This window comes from Fusarium poae, chromosome 4 (genome assembly GCF_019609905.1).
Source record: "Fusarium poae strain DAOMC 252244 chromosome 4, whole genome shotgun sequence".
NCBI classification, from domain to species: Eukaryota; Fungi; Ascomycota; class Sordariomycetes; order Hypocreales; family Nectriaceae; genus Fusarium; species Fusarium poae.
Window position 1 is genome coordinate 5,952,981 of NC_058402.1, and position 19,968 is coordinate 5,972,948.

The following is a 19,968-nucleotide window of genomic DNA, read 5'->3' on the forward strand; positions in this document are numbered from 1 at the left end:
GATTTCTACAGAGCTTATATTCGATATGAAGTTAATTTTATTGAATTATTGAAAAGCATGGCCTTATGGCCCTATAATATTGTTTTATTACCGAAGTCTACTGTTTTTGAGCATCTTATTTTTTCATGAAATGATTGAAATCTCAACTCTTCATGAAGGTTAGTTATTCTACTCGTTTCGTTTGTTGTTCTCTTGCCAGCCAGGCTGGGTCAAGTATCGTTTATACCCACTTACCCCTGTCACAAATACAACAACTACCCTGGACCACAGAGGTTCCCAACTTATTAGGTTAATATGTGTTTGAATGAGAGGATACTAGAATATTCGAGTATCAAATTTATCTTGTACATGTATATTGATGTCTCAGGTTTCATTTTCTGTTTACCCTTATGTTATTCTGGTGTCGATTTCTTGAGGTGCTAAGCCTTGCACGTGGTTTCCCACGATCGTGTGGGGCAGATTTGCCGCACGTGGGTTCTGCATGGACGTTGGACAATAATTCAATCTTGCCCTTTTGTAAGTATGATTAGGATTCTATGATGACCAGAATAGGCTTGAGAGCTCCTGGTTTCAAACTTGAGAAATGAAAGAAAAAAGCTTTCAAAAGATCAAACAAAGGAAAGCTATATAGAGGTACTTGGAGCAAGCTCACAAAGGAAGTGGTTAATCAAGTTCCCCTTCCTTACCTTGGGAAGGTGTGTGACCAATACTAACGTCGGCAGTTTTAGCAGGCATGATTTAGTAGTCAGTAACTGGATCTGGTTGTCGGTAAATATCAGCTTGATCAACTGCAAAAGACAGGATCAACATTTGTCTGAGAAGCCAAGTCTAACGGTACAATAGTATGACCTCTATGGACGTTGATCGTAAGTTCATTTCGGAAAGGAACTGTCATACTTTGTCAAGGGTGCGAGTATTCCGAATCAGTGTAAGAAGAGCAGCGATGCAGAGAGTAACATGACACAAAGATGTGCAACATAAATGAAGACCGCATCACGATAAGGGGCCAAGTCTCGATTAGCTATGTCATAAGAATAACCTTAATCACGTTAACCTGTTAAAATGGCAAATCTTATAGAGGGGGCTAGAGTTTAAAGGTTGTATAATTAGATAATTTATATTAAGCCTTTAGCTTCGGGCTTCTTTGATATCAAATTTGACTTTATAATACCTACTTTATGCTACTTAGACTATACTTCTTAGGCTATTTATTTTTATTCTCTCAAGTCCAAAGGTTAACTCTTCTGCTGCCCACTAGAGTGGTTAGGCCACAAACTTTCCTCCACATCCACCGCAAACTTCTCCAGAAGATTCTATCCTCGTTCCTGGCCCAAAATTCTCGACAGCAACACGAGTCAACTCTGCAACTTTAAGACATCGCAGCTCACAAACAGCGCATATTCTTGATATATCTGGAGCCATGATAGCGAGGCCTGTTGAGGCGCAACGAGCTATTCAATATCGTCAGAAGGATGGGGTTTGGAGAGAGTCGGATGCTTAACTTACCAAACAAATGGTCATTCTCACACTTGGCTACATCCTCTTCCAATCGTAGCGCTGAATCGCAGAAAACACAGTGTTGGTGTGCCGCAATGTCCTTGAACTGCTCCCTTAGGGGTGTGTTATGCATCTCTGGTGAGATCTTGCTCGTGGAAGTAGTTCCGAGAACTTCAGGGCCGTTCCCATACATCCACTCCCATACTTGCCCTTCAGTCGTCAGTTGTCTCGTTGGCGCAATTGTGCCAGCCTCCTCCCCGCGCTCTTCATCTCTTCGAGAAAACATCAGCTTGCACAGCGCTCTTCTTTCTGGGTGAAGAGTACTGTAGCGTGACACAAGCACTGCCGTTGTCCCACCACCAGGCGAATGCGCCAGACCCCAGATGCGGTACCTCGCTTCTGGAACTTGTAGCTGTGATGTATCCTCCTCCATCATATCATCTTCTGAGTCATCCGAGTCAGAGTCTATGCCCTCCAGGGCAGTTGCTCTGGGTACCAGTCTCGTTGTTTGTCGTCGGATCCTTACCGCCCATTTTGGCACTGAGGCCCTCTCGGTAGGGAGATTTGTTTGAAACCAATCTTGATTACTTATAGTCGCCGATAACCTGACTATAGAATAGTTTGGAACGGATCCTCCCATTACATGACCCTGATCGTGAATCATCAATCCTAAGATAGTGTGAGCTATAGCCGTGAGTACTTATTGTTGTCATACCTGTGATGGGATTCGATGAGGCCACTTCGCTCTCCTCGGGATATGTCGTCGAGCACTCCCAAGTATAATGGGGTTCAGATGGCCCCTCAGCACTGGCCACAAGGGAAACCTGGAATGGCTTCACATCGAAGGGCGTGGCAATTACTCCTCGAGCTGTAGGCTTATCACCATCGTAGATGATCTAGAGTCAAGTCAGCAACGGAACCCTCCCGTATCAGAAGTCTTTTACCTGATCCTGCCACTCAACGTATGCGTCTGTAGAAAGAAACATACAGATAGCTGTCGCATCTGTGCTCTCGACTTCAACCTGTGGCGATTGACCCCTTTCCCAATTATCGAGGATGGCGACTCTCCGGAATCCGACATGGTTCTTGGATAGATACGCGAGTATAGATATACGTTTACCTTCACCTCTGAACCAAGGACTCCATTTGAGGGAGAAGGCGCTTCCGTAAGGGACGTAATCTGGATCTGTGATATCCACAGCCTGTTCCGGGTTAGAAGCTTTCCCAACCAGGCCTAGAATAGCTTACATCTTCTTTGGTATGCCGGCCTTTGCCATCGAACCGATTGACTTCCTGGATGTCCCATATGGTTTCTTCACTAGCAGGATCGATCTCTTTTTGCCGAGAGAAGAGTTGCACTGCCATAATAACAACGTCTTCCACATCGTTGCAGTATGCTAATAAGCCCCTGCCTGTATCAATTTCCTTGGCCCATGAGAAGGACTGGATACGCTCATTCATATTCCGGTAACCATCCTCCTCATTAGTATCTGGCAGCGGAAGTTGAGCCCCAAGACCCCAAAGTGTCTTCCACGCCTTGAAACTTCTGGATCGCATGCCTGCAATCATGGCAGATTGTCGGTCGATATGTTCTCCGATCACATAGATGCATCCACTTGTAGAAAGCGCCGTCAGGATGGGCCGGAGGTTGCATCCAAGCCCATTTGGCGACCATTCTAATCTCACAATCTGGCAGATGGGAGCACCTGAGCCAGTGACTAGGCCACTTCCAACGCCGGGAAACCAGTTCTCATCATTAGCTGGTGGCCCTGCCACTCTGATGCCCGAAAAAGAACAAAGCTGAGCGTTGATCGTTGGATCTGGACGGATCAAGCCCGAGGCGCGGTAGGAAAGCGTATACTGGCTTTGTAACTCTTCATCTTCCGCTGCGTCATCTGGACCCCCGCTCCTAGGGTACTCTGGTAGAAATATGTAAATTGTATCGTCTGTTGAGACAGCAAGTTCAGCGTCGCAAGACCATGCCAGGGCATGTGTTGTAAGTGGACGCGACTTGAGATGGATAGTTTTGAGAGGCCTCGTCTGGAGACAAGAGTGGTCAGTATGTAGGTTTAAAATCCCAATCATTCAGAAATATATTCCAAAATATTCACTCTTGCTCCCTCTGACTTATTGACAACCAGATCCTCTACAGGGAGCATCGTGTAAAGTATTGGTATTATCTTACCTTTGATTTCTCCATGGTGGCTAATGTCAATAATTTTCGAAGGGAAAGTCACGACTGACAAACTGGAAGAATGGAACTCCTGTCGCTTTCTCGAAAACGATTGATCTTGCAGAATGCCAGTTTGCGATAACGCAAAACTGAAATACTGTTCAAATGTAAAAGTGCGAAATGTTCAACACCAAAACATTGCTGACTAAGGCACCGAGAATATCTTCACCAACCGCATCAAAACCGCTGCCCACGTCTAAATGCCCAAGTCATTCCTTTTTATTACTGAGACACATTTGGAGAGAAGCTTATGAGGATGTTATCCAATACTGACCTTTAAAATTATCAAATATGGTATCAATATGAAAGCATAAATATATCATTCCTTTTAAAGACGCCGTTCTCCCTGTTTCTCATGCCAAAAGTATAGAGTCATAACAATACTCATTCGGTTACAGCATTTAACCCTCAAGGAAGGATCCCAAGGCCCATAGAAGCCCGCAGCCTGCAAGCGCCGTTGCGCCAACGACCTTCTTGGTCCACCAGTTATCATCTGTCAAAGCCTTTGGTTTTTGTATCTTTCTGGCAGACCCAGTCGGGGCACTAGCAGGTGCCTGTGTGGAGACTTTCTCTCTAGCTTCTTTCTTGCTAGCATCTGCCTCTCTTTGTTGCAATGCAGCAATCTTCTTGCTGAGCGCCAGGAGATCCTCTTCAAGAGTCAGGTTTCCGCTGCGGTCGACCTCTACGTTCTGGATGTTGCCAAAAAAGTCTGTGATAAGACGGCTGCGGGCGTTTTCTTCGCCACCGGGGAATAGGTCGTATCGGACGCCTGCATGTGAGTGGATCTTGCTGTAATCGTAGCTGTCAAACAGTTCGCCGACTGTCTTCTGACTGTTGAGGTCCTTGACGTTGTTCTCAAGAAATTCCAGGTTGTAATATGTGTATCGGTCAATAACAGCGACTCCGACGTCGTTGTCGGCGTGGTGCGAGTATGATGATTGGTCGAGTTTGGAGGAACCTGTGGCGATAATGTTGGGGGAGTATAGTCTGCTGTACATGGTGTTCGCCTGGCAAGTGTCGATCATGAAGAGAATCTCATGGTATCTGAGGGAAATGTTAGTACTGGATCAGCAGTGGCATTGTAACCATCACGCACCTCTTCTTCTCCCACATCTCCTCAAAGGCGTTGGCAAGATCGAACGCGCCAATTTCCTCAGCGTCCTGAAACTTGAGAAACTCATTTCCACCATGACCCGTCATGTAAACCAGGATGTTGCTTCGATCATCGGTAAGGAGGCGCTTGCTTCGAGGCATCTCGGCGCCAACACGATCAGTCAAGAGGCGAATGAAGTTCTCGACAGTGACCTCATAGCCACGGTAATCCACCTCGATGTTGTCGCCGTAGAGATCGACGGCGCGATCGGAGTTGCTGTAGACGGTTCCGGGGAAGGCATTGCGAGGGTTACAAGCCATATCATCGGGAAGCATGAGAATGATCTGGGAGTCGGGAATACCGAGACGCTTGACAGTTCGGTACATGGAGAGGACATTGGCGAGGTGGCGGTAGTTGAACCAGAACCGCGATGTGCAGACCAGAACCGCCCAGTTGCTGGTATGTTCGGCGAAAGCGGCTGTTGCGAACAGAGCCGCTGCAACGAGGGCCTGGAATCGGAAGTCGGAGAGCTTCATGGCGGGGATGCGATACGATGCGATGAGATGAAAGGAAATTAATGATTGACAAGGGAGTGTGGTTGAGTAGGTAGGTACTAATAGTTAATGAGTGAGATTATTAGAGGCCGGATGCGACAAATATCATATCAACTGGCCACTGGCAATTGAATCAAGTTGAAGTTTGCTGAGAGATGCTCTCTCAGGCTTACAAATCTGAGAAGCGGCGATGATGGACCATGAATTCCATCAGTTTGATGATATCCCTTTTCGGATCAACGTCACCAAGAGGGAACACCTAGCCTCACCCAGGATCTTACCAGATCTGGACCCGGAGTTTTCGGCGTCTAGTGCCCGAACCGACGGTCCAGCACCCCTGGCGCTTGTACTAATTGGAGGCACTAAATCTCCTAATCGGGTCACACGGTAGACCTCTCTTTACCTTTGTAAGCCTTTGTGATTCACCTCAATTTCAAGAGAAGCTTGGGATGTGTAGATCCAGAAACTGACAGAGCTTTGATCTCTCCTTTCCAGGACCAGAGCTGGGGTTGTTAAATAGTTGGGGATTAAGTTTTGTTGGTACCATGTGATGTTTGATGAGGGTATCTGAAATGGTTCGACTAACAGTAAGATATGCTCTGACATTTAGTACGGCAGACATATATGGCTCTGGGTAAAACAATTGTTTGACACATGCCCAATAATCGTTATTATTAAGCGTTGATGAGAAAACATTGGCCTCTGTAAGCTGACAAAGTACACTCCATGTCACTTTTGCTCTGACATCTTGGAAGTATTATTACATGATGACAATAGAGTTGTATTAAGGCTATTTTGATATCTACCGGCTGACATGTGGAACGCGAGTGAGAGCGAAGGTGCACGAAATGCAAAGTACATTTGAACAAATTTACTGGCCATTATTTTGACATTGCAGGCCATTATCTTAGACCGACTGTCCTGACAATGACTTGTCTTGTGCCGGGCAAAAGAGAAGACCCATAATCCCCTTCTTGTCTTACTCCTCCTGAGGGTCATGATGGGAATGGGATTTTTCTTTCTCTCGGTACAAGAGATAGGGACAACAGCAATCTGTACTTAATTACTAAGTTATGTGCAGTAGCGCAAAGGATTTACATGGAAGAATGAACAAAAAAGGCTTGAAGGAGAGGAACACGGAAAAGAAAAAGAGGACCCTACAGCGACTCCACCATGACGATGCGGTGGATGAGAATGAGAAACCAAATCGAGTTAATATTAATCAGTCAGTTGGAGCTATGCTACAACCAAAGAGCCAATGTCTTTATGAGGATGGACCATGGCTCCATAGACGCCAGTCATGCATCGTCGTCAGGTGGACGGAAGAAGAATATAATAAATGGTTCTTCTAGTGACAAATGAGGGCCGTAACCGGAGACGGAAAAGGTACATATAAAACTACAATCACATGAAAGAAATATTTGGAGACTCGAGTCGTGTTTTTATGGAGGGCCTAATGGCGTGTGTTGATCCACTTGCAGTTTATAGCCGCTACTTTAACCCATGCACTGACATGACATTGACAGCCCCAGGGCCAGGGCCAGGGATTAAGTACTGTATGCGTAATTGTTTAGCTGTACTGTAGACTACAGGTACTGACTGCTCTGCACTGGCCGAGGTCAGTCAATCATGCAATGGCATCCTGCACGGGGGCACTCTATTCGAAGCTACGATATTCAGAACCGAAACGTCCAATGATTGGACTCGGGCCCGAAACATCAGCTTGAAATACCTCAAACATCACCTCCATGTCATAAGATGAGAGCTGGGGGAGAACCTGGGGTTGAAATGAGATCACGATACTATGATGCATCATGACCAAAACAAAATTGATCAAACCCCCAAGGTCTACTAAACCCCCAACCTACAATGTCCACCACCCACAGACAATAGTATAGTAGGATGGATCATCTCAGGATTTCAATCCATACTCTTCAACGATGCTGATCGATACCTCTTAGCGCATGGTGACAATCCACTTTGACGGCGCGTCTCCAAATCTGACCCTGGAACTGTTTCTGAATGTCGTGCAAGTTTGTAAAAGTTTCTTGTTTTTATTCCTCGACTAGGTACCGACGGTTCATGATAACCCCGCTGGATCTGACTCTGCAGGCCAAGAAAAGACATGGAAGGTTCAAGGCAAGCAAGGCAAAACCCCTCTTTGTATCTGTGTGTGTTTTGACATTTGATTGTTGGAGAATTATCTAGTCTAGGTTGCTAAAAGTAGACATGATTGATGATCTATCACCGTCTTGGCCTTGTATTCTAGCTTCTCCTCTTTCTTTCTTTGTTTCCTTCTTCCATATCTGCCTCCTCTTTTATTTTACCTCTGTCTCAGGTATCTCAACACCCTCTTTGAGTCTTGATCTCATTTAACGTTAACTCGACTGATATTTCACCCCGAGTGTCACGGTGTGCTCACCTCAGGTCAACGTTCTACCTTAGTAGGTCTGCTGTGCGACGGTGACTCGCTGAGGGGAACCAAAAGGGTTTCTGGTCACCTGCTGAACTGGATCGCCTATTAGCTTGTGGCGTTCATGTATCTTATCTCCCTTTAGTACTTTCGAAGCACAACGTCGTCGAAACGTCAAAGTCTGCAGAAAAATCACAACACTTTTTATACACGTTCGGTCGAGATTCCTTTCCCAGTCCAATTTCAATCTTGGCCTGTCTACCTAGACTAAATCACCACCTTGCCGTACACCCCCCCATTCCGCACACCTTTTCTCACCTTAGAGCACTTTTTTATATCTTTTAATTTAAATATAATAAAAAATAGCTAGAATATTACTTTTTCTTTTAAAATAATTATTAGCTTTTAAATATTTATATAAAGCTTAAATAATCTTTCTAGGATTTTTATAGATTTTTATAATAATTTTTAAAGTTATAAGATTTTACTTTTTTATAAAGATTTTATTATAATTTAAAATAAAAACTTATATAAAAGATATATAATTATATAGTATTTTTTTATAAATATTATAATTATTATATAATATATATAAAAAGAAAAAAATAAATTATAATATAAAATAAAATAAATATAATTATTTAAATTATTAATATAATCTTATTACTTTTTTAATTAATAAAGCTTTATTTAATATAATTATAATTTTATATAAATTTTTAATATATAGATTTATTTATATAGCTTATTATAAAAAATATTTTATTTTCTTATATAAGCTTTTAAAGCTATAATATTATAATAATTAAAAATTAATTATATATATTTATAAAATTAAGCTTATTTTTTATAAAAGTATATATAATATAAATATTAAAAAGTTTAATATATATATATATTATAATTACTTATAGTTAATAATATATTATATTATTTCTTTATAAATAATTTTTTAATATATTTTAAATTATTTTTATAAATAATAATATATAAATATATTTTAAAAATATATAATAAATTATATAAAAATACTTATAAAGTAATTTTCTTATAAAATAATTCTTTAGACTTTAAAGTTTATTATATATATTCTTATTTATATATATATTTATTTAAATATTTATTAATATTACTTTTAAATAAAAAATAATATTTTAATTTTATTATATATATTATTATTAAATTATATTGATAACAGATCACGCCTAGGGTCAGGGTGAGTTATCGTAAGGTGCATGATTCGTATTTGGCTAAGTCAGAATCTGTGCCGTAAGGGCACAGATCTCGCTGACTCATCCGGCTAATCCGGGTAAACTACGGATCGGGCAACTGAATTACCCGGTCAATTGATATGACGATGCCTTCATGCATCAGATGCCGGCCTCAAAAGGAGGCTTCTACTGACCTCAGTAGAATAGATACCCTCATCCATGCAATTCGTACATTTCCTGTCCACCTTGCGTCCAATAAGTGTCTACCCCTTCGACACCTTTCGTCTTGCATTCCGGCGAACAGTCGGTTCCTCGAATTGCTCCGGGTGTTCCTTGCGAAAGTCCTCAATGAGATTTTCCGCTATATCAGCGGTCTTCACCCACTGGTCATGTTGAGCTCCCCAGCCTTTCCATCGTACCCAGAAGCCTTCAGTTGGCGTAGCCTTTCTCCCAAGTCGGCGGACCTCACGTTTGACGATGTGGTCGACGACGTACCCATCTTCGTCATCCGAGCCTCCTTCGATAGGTCCCGGCTCGTCCTCCTCAAAGTCATCGGCGTGCGCCGGGGTAAGCTGTTGAACCGAGATGACTGGGTGTATCTTCATGTTCTGGGGTAATTTGAGCTCACAAGCAAGGTCCCCAACCATTCGGATGATCTCATAGGGACCGCTTCGTTGTTGTGACCACTTTCTGGATGGTTTTCCTGGCAAATGGTAGCCATCGTGAAGACGTAGGTAGACGCGGTCACCTGCCTTCAGGATGATCGGCTTGTGGTTCTTGTCGTACGCTCGTTTGCCTCGCATAGCCGCGAAATCCATCGCCAGCTGTGCTTCTCTTCGCATTGCTTCCCGCAGGAACGGGAGGTCGGGCGTGACTTCCATTGGCGTAATGGCATCTAAGGCGCTCTGGGGTCTGAATCCGTAGATATACTCATGCGCCGACATCTTCGTTCCCGCGTTCAGCGCTCCGTTCAATGACCATTGAAGGCTTGGGAGCAGATGAGTCCAGTTTGCATGTGGATGCTCGATATAGTAGAAGCGGATAGCGATTTCAACAGTCTGATTCTTGCGTTCCGATAAGCCGTCGGCCTGCGGGTGATACGCCGTAGTCATGGCGAGGCGAGTGCCAAACTCAGCCCACAGCTGCCTCCAAAAGGGAGAGGTAAACTTCCGATCGCGATCTGAGATGATAACGCGCGGCATTCCCCAGTCGGCGAGTAGGAGTTGTCGTGCCAGCACCGTGGCCCAGTTGGCGGCTGAGTATGTTGCATACCCTGGGATAAGAAGCGTACGCTTACTGGCAGGGCAGGATACTGTAAGCAACTGATCAAAGGTATCGAACCCTTCAAGCGCCCATGGGGTTCCTCTGCTCTCCACAGGAGGCATGTCTGTGATGAAGTCGATGGTGATCGTTTGCATAGGTAATACTGGTGGGCGGATAGGAAGGTAGTTCCCAATGCGCTGTTGCCGGTTAGTCTGCCCCAGGCAACAGGCCTTGCATCCATGGATATGCTTCTTGATAAGGTATGTGAGATTTGGTATAGCCAGATTTGACAGTTCCCTTGTCATGCGGTCAACGCCATAGTGATGGCGATCGTCGTGAGCCATTTTCAATACATCATCTGTCATGGCTTTAGGGATGCACAGTCTCACGTATCCATCTGTAGCTTCGTGGTATAACAGGCCTTGTCGTAATGCGAACGGTACGCCGCGCTTCGAAGCTTCAACGGCGTCCTCGCCGTTCAGTCGTTCAACTGTGATTTCGGGATCATCAGGCGTATTGTTGAGGAGCATTTGGATAACAGGCTTGTACTTGGTATCCTCCAAGTATCCCTTCTGAAATCGCGCTTTTGTTTCATCAGATATCATTGTTTCCAATCGAGACAAGCACATCATCTAGCGCAGTATAGTCAGGTCTATGTCTGACGGCATTCAAGTCGGTTTCTGGTGCACTGAGCCTGCTCAGGGCATCTGGGATAAAGTTCTTGATTCCAGGAATGTGGAACACTCGTAAGTTGAACTCCGATAAGTAGATAGACGCATTAACGAGCTTTCGGTTGGCCCGGTCAGTGCTAGACGTCTCCAGAGATGTACGTTCCACAATGGGCTTTGTCGCTGAGTGATCTGTGAACACTGTGAGAGAACCTTCTGATGAACCAATGTGTGCCTTCAACCTCTTCACAGCCCACACCAGTGCTGCAACCTGAAGCTCCGTTGGGCCGTATCTTGATTCTGCGCCAGTAAGCGTCTTGCTGATAAAGCAGATAGGTAAGACCACATTCGGTGGGATCAGTGTTCCCTCTTTCCAAATATATCCGTCTTTGACATGGAACAACACGGCTCCGAAACCTCTTTGGAGGCTTCCATCCAGCTGTAGAAACAGTCGCTTTTTGGGATCAAGGTGACACAGGCCTTTACCGGAAGAAATCTCGGCTTGTACCGATTGGAACGACAGTCTCTCCTTTTCCGTTGGTTCGTAGTGAGTGGCCTTAGTGAATGCCTTGCGCCGACTGGGGTTACCGTCAACGACTTTACCCTTCTGTCTTCCGGCTGCAAGCAGAGCAACTTTTCGGCGTTGCAATGGCTCGATAAGCTGGGCATAGTAGGGTATTAGGTGACGTATATAGCCTGTGGCGCCAATATACTGCTCCAGAGCTGACAATTGGTAAGGGAAGTCAAGTTTGGCGAAGGACGCGACTCGTTCTGCTGTAGTCGAAAGGCCGAGAGAGTCGACTCGAAAGCCAAGGACTTGTGCACTTGGGTAGCCGATCCAGCTTTTCTTGGGGTTAATCGAGATGTTCTTTGCTGTAAAGGTTTTCAAGATAGTTTCCAAGTGTCGAAGATGTTCTTCTGCGGACCGCGAGAAGATAATCACATCGTCAATAAAGGCTCGACAGAAGTGACGAAAGGGGCGTAGGAGACGATCCATGTATCTCTGAGCGTAGGCTGGCGAGTTGCGGAATCCCATTGGCGCAACTGTTGAACGTTCTAAACCGCGATGGCTAGTGATCGTGAAACGATCTCTATGCTCTAGAGTAACTCCGAATTGGTGGAAGAAGGCTGAGGCGTCGACAGCGGAGATGTGGGTAGCCCCTCGCAGAGAACCGATGATGTCTTCTTGGCGAGGAAGTGGGTAGCAATCGGGCATAGTGACCTTGTTCAAGGCACGCAGATCAACCACAACACGCCCCTTGGGTTTACCATCCACTGTTCGCCAGACGACGAAGACAGGTGCTGAGAAGGGCGTAGGTTGTTTAACCCACTCCATTCTTCCTTGTCGGTGAAGGTTATCGAAGACTTCGTCGATGAAGCGTTGGTCCTTCAATCCGCACGCATATGGTCGTTGAGACACCTTGTGTTCATACCAATTCTCAATGAGAGGGACAGTCATCTCTTCATCTTTGTCTACTTTGATCAGACCGGTGTCAATCCAAACGGAGGCATAGCGGTCTACCAGAGAGGTGACGGATCCCGAAAATGCCTGATCATCAGCATAGATATGCATGCCGTTCTCCAGAGTGACCTCAGAGAGATTAGGTTGTCGTTGAACCTGAGTTTGGTATGGTACTGGAGATGGAATATCTGCAGTGTCGTCGACAGCGCTATCGACATCTGGCGGTGTTGGGGTCGCCATTTCCGATTCGGCCGCCAGAAAACATTCCATGTTTGAGACCACCTGTCTCTTTCTCTGCTTCCAATCCTTCGTAGCGTCGGCGATATCTGCCAAAATGGCCTCTCCCAAGGACGATACTGGAGGCATCATGGTCACAGGTGGAGCGGTTGATTTCACGTCAACTTCTCCAGAAGCCACAGCAGCGACATCAGGGGTCAGTTCAAAGGAGGATGACAGTGCTTGCAACGCGCCCTTGGGCTGTTGGTCGCTCTCAACGCTGGGGGTAGGTGCCGGTTCCTCGGCAGCGTTTGCCACACCGATAAACGAACTCAAGGCGACTGCTCCCAGGGCGGATTTCCATGTAGTTGAGAAGTAGACTTCCTGGTCGTCGCATTCTTCGATATTGCCGAGCTTCTGCTTGCGTTGGATTTGTACATCTGATGATGTATCGTTAACGAACACGACACCAGGTGTAGATTTCCTGTCGATCAATCCGCCGACAGTTCCAGTGGTAGTTCCAAAGAAGGCAAAGCTTCGGTCTTTAGGTAACTCCTTCCAAGCGGCCGGAATAAGTCGTGTTTCACCGGCAGGGACAGTCATCGGTCGTGCGGCTATGACTCGGCGGGAAACCTTTCGCTTGACTTGAAACACATCAAAAGGAATATAGAAGTCGGTAAGCGATTTGCACTCAAGGCGACCTTCTGTATTGAGAACGTTGATGTCGTACGGGACCATCCAGGCGTTGCCCAACAGTGCTGCAGGGCCTGAAGGAGGCAACCCGTCCTGTACCCAGGCGCCGCAAGAGAATTCTGCGGTTCCAGCTTCAGAACCGTCTTTACGAGTGCCGTCCACGAAGAAAGAGAAGGTTGCCCATTCAGTGTGAGGTTTTCCGATAACATCGTTCACGCCTCGGATGTAGACCGGTGGCTTAGTCTCAATTGAGTGCTTGAGTGTTTCCAACCAGCGGCGGCTGACCACTGGTTTACCACATCCTGTGTCAGCGCAGACAGAGACCGTCGGGCCATTTCGGTCTGCCTTGGCGGGGAATCTAAGATGTGTATAGCTTCCATCAATAGTCCGCGGAACGGGCTTGAATAGCGACGACGTGACGGCTTCGTATCCATTCAACGGTTCAGCCCCAGCTTCGCATCCCTGGCGAAGGTGCTTATGCAGCTTGTTTCTTGAGGGGAAGTCCCTGAAGCAAGCCTGACAGCGCTTTGGTTTGGCTAGAATCTGTTCTTCCTCCTTGAGTTGTTGAGGCTTGATACATGTGTCGAGGTTTCCGTGCTCACGCAACAGGGCGCGGCTGGGAAAGCTGCGCTTACACTTGCTGCACCTGTAGCATGGTTTGGTGGTTGACGTCTCCTGTCGCGATCCATTGGGCGTAGTGTCGCCAAGTACCACGAGGTAAGCGTCTTGTGAACCGTATGAGTACGTAGAATAACGGTCAGATTCGTAGCCGTCATCTTCAGGGTCTGGACAATCCTGCTCCCATAAGCCTTGCTCATCATGACCGCGGTCATCCGGTTCAGGTTGAGGAGTCTCAATGGCTTGGTATTTCTTTTCGAAGTGAACCTTCTTCTCCTGTTGTTCTCGACGGATATAGTCGCCTTCTCTAGGAGGACGAGGCTGGCGGTCATCATCACGGGACGATGACTGTCGACGGTCCTTGTCTTGGGCCTTGTATTCATCGCGGTTGTCACCACGGTATCGATCGTTTCGGTTGCCGCGAGAGTTTGAAGAACGACCACCGTCGTAGCTTCGATACCCTCGGGAGGAGCGGTTATCGCGGGGCCGGTCGTCTCGGGGGCGGCTATCGTAGGAAGAGGGAGCATAGTCCTGGCGGTTACGGCCATTGGATGAGTTACTCCCCGAGCTACGCTTCACCACGTTGCGGATGGCGGCACGGCGATCCTCGCACTGCTTGATAAAGTCTGTCAGCTTAGTATCATCATCTGGGTGACTAAGGAAGCGCGAGATTTCTGGGTCAATAAGGTTGAACAGGGTATGGACAATAGATGTCTCTTTCTGACCGAGTTGCTTCGCAATACCGGCTTTTCGCTGGGCCCATTGGGCTAGGGTGACGCCGTTCTCGACTTGCCGCGGTGTATAGCGAGCTTGATGAAGTTCCTTGACCAGTTCAGCTTCCGTGCGTTTAAATCGTTTGGTCAGGATTTGGCAGAATTCAGTAATTGATGCGTTCAGCACTTGGTGACGGGCTGTATGGTCAAGTTCCGCCATGAGCCATGCGCTGGCATTCCCCGCGAGCATCCCGAGGTAATGGTCAGTAAGCACATAATTGCCGTATCGCTTGAAGAGCTGCACATGCTCACAGAACGTATGAACGTCAGTGTAAATGATCTTGCCTGTGCTGGTAGTCACCAATCCACGGTTATCTACATCATCAGGATGGCCTGGGTGGAAGACTCCGAGAGATTCCTTCTTGATCTTCTTGGCCGGGTCAGAGTCGGTAGTACGCGAAGTGTTGGTAACTCCAGTGGATTCACGGCGACGGCGTTCAGCCTCTTCCTTTTCTTCCTCACGTCGACGACGTTCGTCGCTCTCATGATCTGAACCTTCATCGTCAGAGATGGGAGGCTGAGGGACTTCGCCAGTCTTGGGTCGGCGGATGGTACTCAGCGGTTTAGCACTGAACTCATTAATAGGTTTGAACGAAAGTTGTCTGTTGATCGATGTTCTCCACCATTCCATTGAGGATAGATGAGACACCTTAGCACGGGGATTGTCCAGTAATTCACGAGCAAGGGGATCAGCATCCACCAGTGATGCTGTGAAACTGCGGATCTGTGTCATGACATCCAGATCCCAGATAGTTACGGTGTCTAGTACAGCAGGGGTACCATATTCTTCAATCAATCGGAGGAAGCGGATTCCCCATCTAACCACCTTGTCATGCTTTCTCAGCAATTCGATGTCGCGAGCAATCTCATTATCAGGAAGATAGAAGCTATCGCGACGTGCGGTGCTGCTGCGGGCAGGTTGCTCAGTGACGTGATCGCTGCCTTCGTCACCCGAATCGGGCTCTCCCGGTTCTTTGGCCATATTGTTGACCGGTTAGGCGGGAAGGTATATAAGGGGTAAGAAGGAATCAATTGTCGCCAAACAGCAGATGCAGCTTCTTTGTGTTGTAATGGTCTAACGGTGATGGGCGTCACCTGTCTGTCGTTGCAATGAGGAATCGTCCCGCCGTGAACACTGCACTCTACCTGGCAAGGGGGTGTTCTCTTCGGGAGAACGGGCTATGTCTGACGGTTCAACCCGTCAATCGGTTTCGGAAAAAACGGTGATGTTGACAAATCCTTCAAGCTCCCCCTGATTGCAATATAATGTTAAAGACTTATGACTGATCTGCCACAGAATTTCACACTTATCACTCTCTCACACTCCTTGCACACTCCTAACCTTTCAGCGCTCCGCCAGGGTACCCCTTCTGAGAATCACTCGTAAGACCTGGCTATTCGTAAGGAATTATCCTTCCCCAGGCGTGCTGATACCTCAGGAGGACTTATCGTGTTTTTTTATTTTTTCTTGTGGGCGCGTAATTGATCGTGAACAGGGGCAAGGAGGTAATAAGGTTAGGCGAAGATGAAAGAAAGGCTATTTCGGGCCTTGGCGTGCGTTATGTGGCGTTGATAGGGGATGTAATCCTGCGGATTACGATAGAATCGATTGAAGATTGATATGATCGATTGATGAAGGGTGATATCTTGATGGAATAGAGGACCACCAAGATACTTCAGCTTGGGCTCTTTATGAGTGTTTCCGGAGGTCTTTGTATGGTTTTTTCACTGATTGGAAATCAGATAGAATGAAGATTGATATAGGCTTGATAGCCTGCAGTAAATTGAAGATAGGGATCGTGATAAACGTGTAGCTGCTACCATTTGATAACAGATCACGCCTAGGGTCAGGGTGAGTTATCGTAAGGTGCATGATTCGTATTTGGCTAAGTCAGAATCTGTGCCGTAAGGGCACAGATCTCGCTGACTCATCCGGCTAATCCGGGTAAACTACGGATCGGGCAACTGAATTACCCGGTCAATTGATATGACGATGCCTTCATGCATCATATATATATTAATTAGCTATAAAAATTAACTTTTAAATAATTATATATATAATTTATAAGCTATATTATATAGTAAAAATACTATATTAACTTAAATAATTTTATAAATATTATTTTTATATTTATATATTAAAAAAATAAAATTATTTATTTTACTTTTTAAAATCTATATAAAATACTATATAGTTTCTTAATAAAAATTAAAATACTTATTTTATAAATCTAAATATTTAAAATATATAAATATATTATCTTTTTTTTTATATATAGCTTTAGTATCTTTTAAAACTTATTTAAAAGTAAGCCTTTTCTGTATATAAGGTGTGCAGAATGGGGGGGTGTACGGCAAGGTGGTGATTTAGTCTAGGTTAGTACCTAGTGCGTCTCCAGGCCTAGGCTGCCTTGTCTTTCACGTCGGCTTAATAGTGGGCGCCCTGCACTTGCACAAGCTCCAATAACTTTCCATGCTAACTGTGTAACCCACGCCAGGCCCAGGGTATTTGATCACCCCTTGGCCTCTCTTATTCGGTTCAGCAGACCAACCTCACTCCCCTCTCTCTTTCAGCACTGCATTGTTCTTTCTTCACTTATACTCCCGCAACTTTCCTACTTTGTTTCTGTTGATAACTACATCATGGGCCGTACGCCGGCCTACATCTTTGTCGTCAGGTACGTTTCCACCCACTGTGCCATTCTTGGACCCCTGTCGTCATGATGCATCGTCGGAATTGCATCGCGCAACTTAGCGCTGCGTCTACCAACAAGAGCATAACGTTTGTCAAGAAAACCGACTGACTTTCAACATAGGCACGGAAACCGTCTTGACGCCGCCGACAAGAAATGGCACCTTTCGTCCCCTACTCCCTACGATCCTCCTCTAACATACGGCGGTTGGCTACAGGCCAGAGCTGTTGGTAATCAAATCTCCAGTATCCTCGAACAGGCCAAAGCCGATTACGAATCGAATACCAAAGACACAAAGAGGCGCCGCCGATTTAAAGTCGTCATTCATAGCTCGCCTTTCTTACGATGCGCCCAAACATCCATTGGAATCAGCTCTGGGCTCGCCCAGACTCCCCATGAGTCGCCGCATCGTCCGAATGATATCTTCGTTTCTGCCACCGGCCCACCAAAGCACTTCCGATCTACGATACTACGCCTTGATTCTTTCCTTGGAGAATGGCTGTCCCCAGAATACTTCGAACACATCACTCCGCCTCCTGGTGCCGCTCTCATGCTCGGAAGCGCAAAGGCTGAACTACTGAGGCGTGAGGATTATAGCGCCCTGACGTCCGCATCTACACCCACTCCCATGCCGCACAGAGGCTCTACTGCCTCTTTATGGAACGGTTCACCAGTCGCCAGTCCGTCTCTTGGACCTATGAGACCAGGGTCCTCGGCGGAAAGCTCATCGGGCTCAGCCATGGCGGCAGCTTTGACGGGGCAGCTGGCTAACCAACTAACGAAGAAGGGATACACAGTCCCAAAGCCCAACTATGCCATCTCAAGCTCTGGAAAGATTCCTGACGGGTTTGTGGCCCATGCGCGCGACGAGTGCGTAGTGGTGGATTACCAATGGGATTCGATGAGAACTCCACTGGATTTTGGAGATGGTGGCCAGCTTGGGGAAGAGTGGACAGACATGCACAAGAGGTTTCGGCGAGGTCTCAAGAAGATGGTGGATTGGTACGCTACGACTGATGCACCTGATGAGATGGTCACACAAGCTGCTGGTGCTTCACAGGAAGGAGCTGACAATAATGAGGCGGTTTCCGAAGATGAGGATGTGGAGACTGTTGTTATCCTTGTATCTCACGGTGCTGGCTGCAATGCTCTGATCGGGGCTATCACTCATCAACCTGTGCTTATGGATGTCGGCATTGCATCCATCACTATGGCAGAACGAAAACAAGATGCCGACTACCATACTCTTCTAGCCGCATCAGCTCACGAAAAGGAGCCTCATGTTTCGCCCCATCAGATGTACGATATTCGAATGTCTGCAAGCACAGAGCACCTCCGCTCGACCACTTCGACTCCAGTATCTGCTAGATCAAACGCAGCTGATTCATTCCCCACCACGATCCGTGGCCGCAAGCCTAGTATCAGCGATACCGAGGGCCCTGGTCCACTTATCGGGTCCTTTGTCTACTCGGATCCTATCATACCTGGAGGCAGTCGCAGTGCTTCAGCTAGTGCGGCTTTTGGGTCATCGATACGCCGAACCTCGGGCTCCCAGCGACCTCTAAACCGCGTGCCGAGGCTTAGCACTGCAGCGGCAGTAGCGGCAGCGGCATCAACAGAAAAAACGGCAGCAAAGGGTGAAACAACCCCTCGGAGTAGCTCTCCGAGCGGCAGCACACCTTCGTTCGGCTTATGGACTCCTCGTTCCTCGTCCCTGAGGTTGATGGATGATGGCAGTGACGAGGCTTCCGATAAGGAAGATTTCGATAATGTCTTGCCTAACTTTGGCCGTTTTGACAACACGATCGAGAACAAGAAGAATGAACCTTTGTCCTCGACCACTGAGGTCGCCTCAAGCCTCCCCGTTCAATCATCTTTACCTTCTCGTTTCGAGCTCAAATCGACCAATTTATTGACTATGACCTTGCCACCAGCCGCATTTTCGTCATTGACTTCGTTCTCGTTTCCTTCCAGCGGAGAAACCACCCCAAAGGCCACCCCTCGGGGTCCCATACTATCGGGCCCGATCCGAATCGTGACAGACGTTCTCCACGACCACGACAACTCCGTCGAGGAGGTCCCGATTGGACAGCTTGGGGACGGTCTAGGCGGCCTTTGGGGCCTTCCACGGCCTCCTGGCGAGGCAGAACGATACCGCGACGTGAGTCTTTCCAAACGACGCTGGACGACGACCGAGCGTGCTTAACTTGACGCTCCCAATCTCATACTATATCTATTCCGCTCTATTTCGCCCTTTGATAGGGCGACAATGTGAACAGTCTCATTTCTCGAGAATTACGGCGGAACATTTTCATCTCCCCTCGCCTCACAATGTTTTTTAGCGCGCGTTGCTTCCTGTTGGTCGTTTATTTGCTTCAGTACTCGGCGACAGACAGGTCTGTCTTTTACTCATAGCATCGGCGCAATGGCGGGACCCCATCAATATGAATAAGGGAGGCTGGCGATGCAAACGACATGCCGGAATCATCGGCACTGGGATTGATACCTGGGGAAGGGGCGAATTTAAACGGCCGCAATATGTTTCATTGAGTTACTCCAGGTTGTTTTTGTTTAATGGATT

General features: G+C 46.7%; 3 protein-coding genes across 3 annotated transcripts; 1 reads left to right on the top strand and 2 right to left on the bottom strand.

Annotated features, from left to right (window-relative positions):
• Window positions 1-1,214: 1,214 nt before the first annotated feature.
• Window positions 1,215-3,697, bottom strand: FPOAC1_012013 (uncharacterized protein; the record flags this gene model as incomplete). The annotated part of the gene is made up of 7 exons (XM_044856378.1): window positions 1,215-1,221; window positions 1,277-1,451; window positions 1,507-2,166; window positions 2,213-2,393; window positions 2,442-2,699; window positions 2,746-3,537; window positions 3,683-3,697. The coding sequence occupies 7 exons, from the start codon at window positions 3,695-3,697 to the stop codon at window positions 1,215-1,217; spliced, it is 2,088 nt and encodes a 695-aa protein (XP_044703691.1).
• A 434-nt stretch (window positions 3,698-4,131) lies between these two features.
• GPI8 (glycosylphosphatidylinositol anchor biosynthesis) lies at window positions 4,132-5,359 on the bottom strand (the record flags this gene model as incomplete). The annotated part of the gene is made up of 2 exons (XM_044856379.1): window positions 4,132-4,774; window positions 4,827-5,359. The coding sequence occupies 2 exons, from the start codon at window positions 5,357-5,359 to the stop codon at window positions 4,132-4,134; spliced, it is 1,176 nt and encodes a 391-aa protein (XP_044703692.1).
• Window positions 5,360-17,337: 11,978 nt separating this feature from the next.
• FPOAC1_012015 (uncharacterized protein) lies at window positions 17,338-19,593 on the top strand (the record flags this gene model as incomplete). Its single annotated transcript, XM_044856380.1, has 2 exons — window positions 17,338-17,372; window positions 17,511-19,593. 2 exons carry the CDS (start codon window positions 17,338-17,340, stop codon window positions 19,591-19,593), a joined length of 2,118 nt encoding a protein of 705 aa, XP_044703693.1.
• Between the last annotated feature and the right edge of the window lie 375 nt (window positions 19,594-19,968).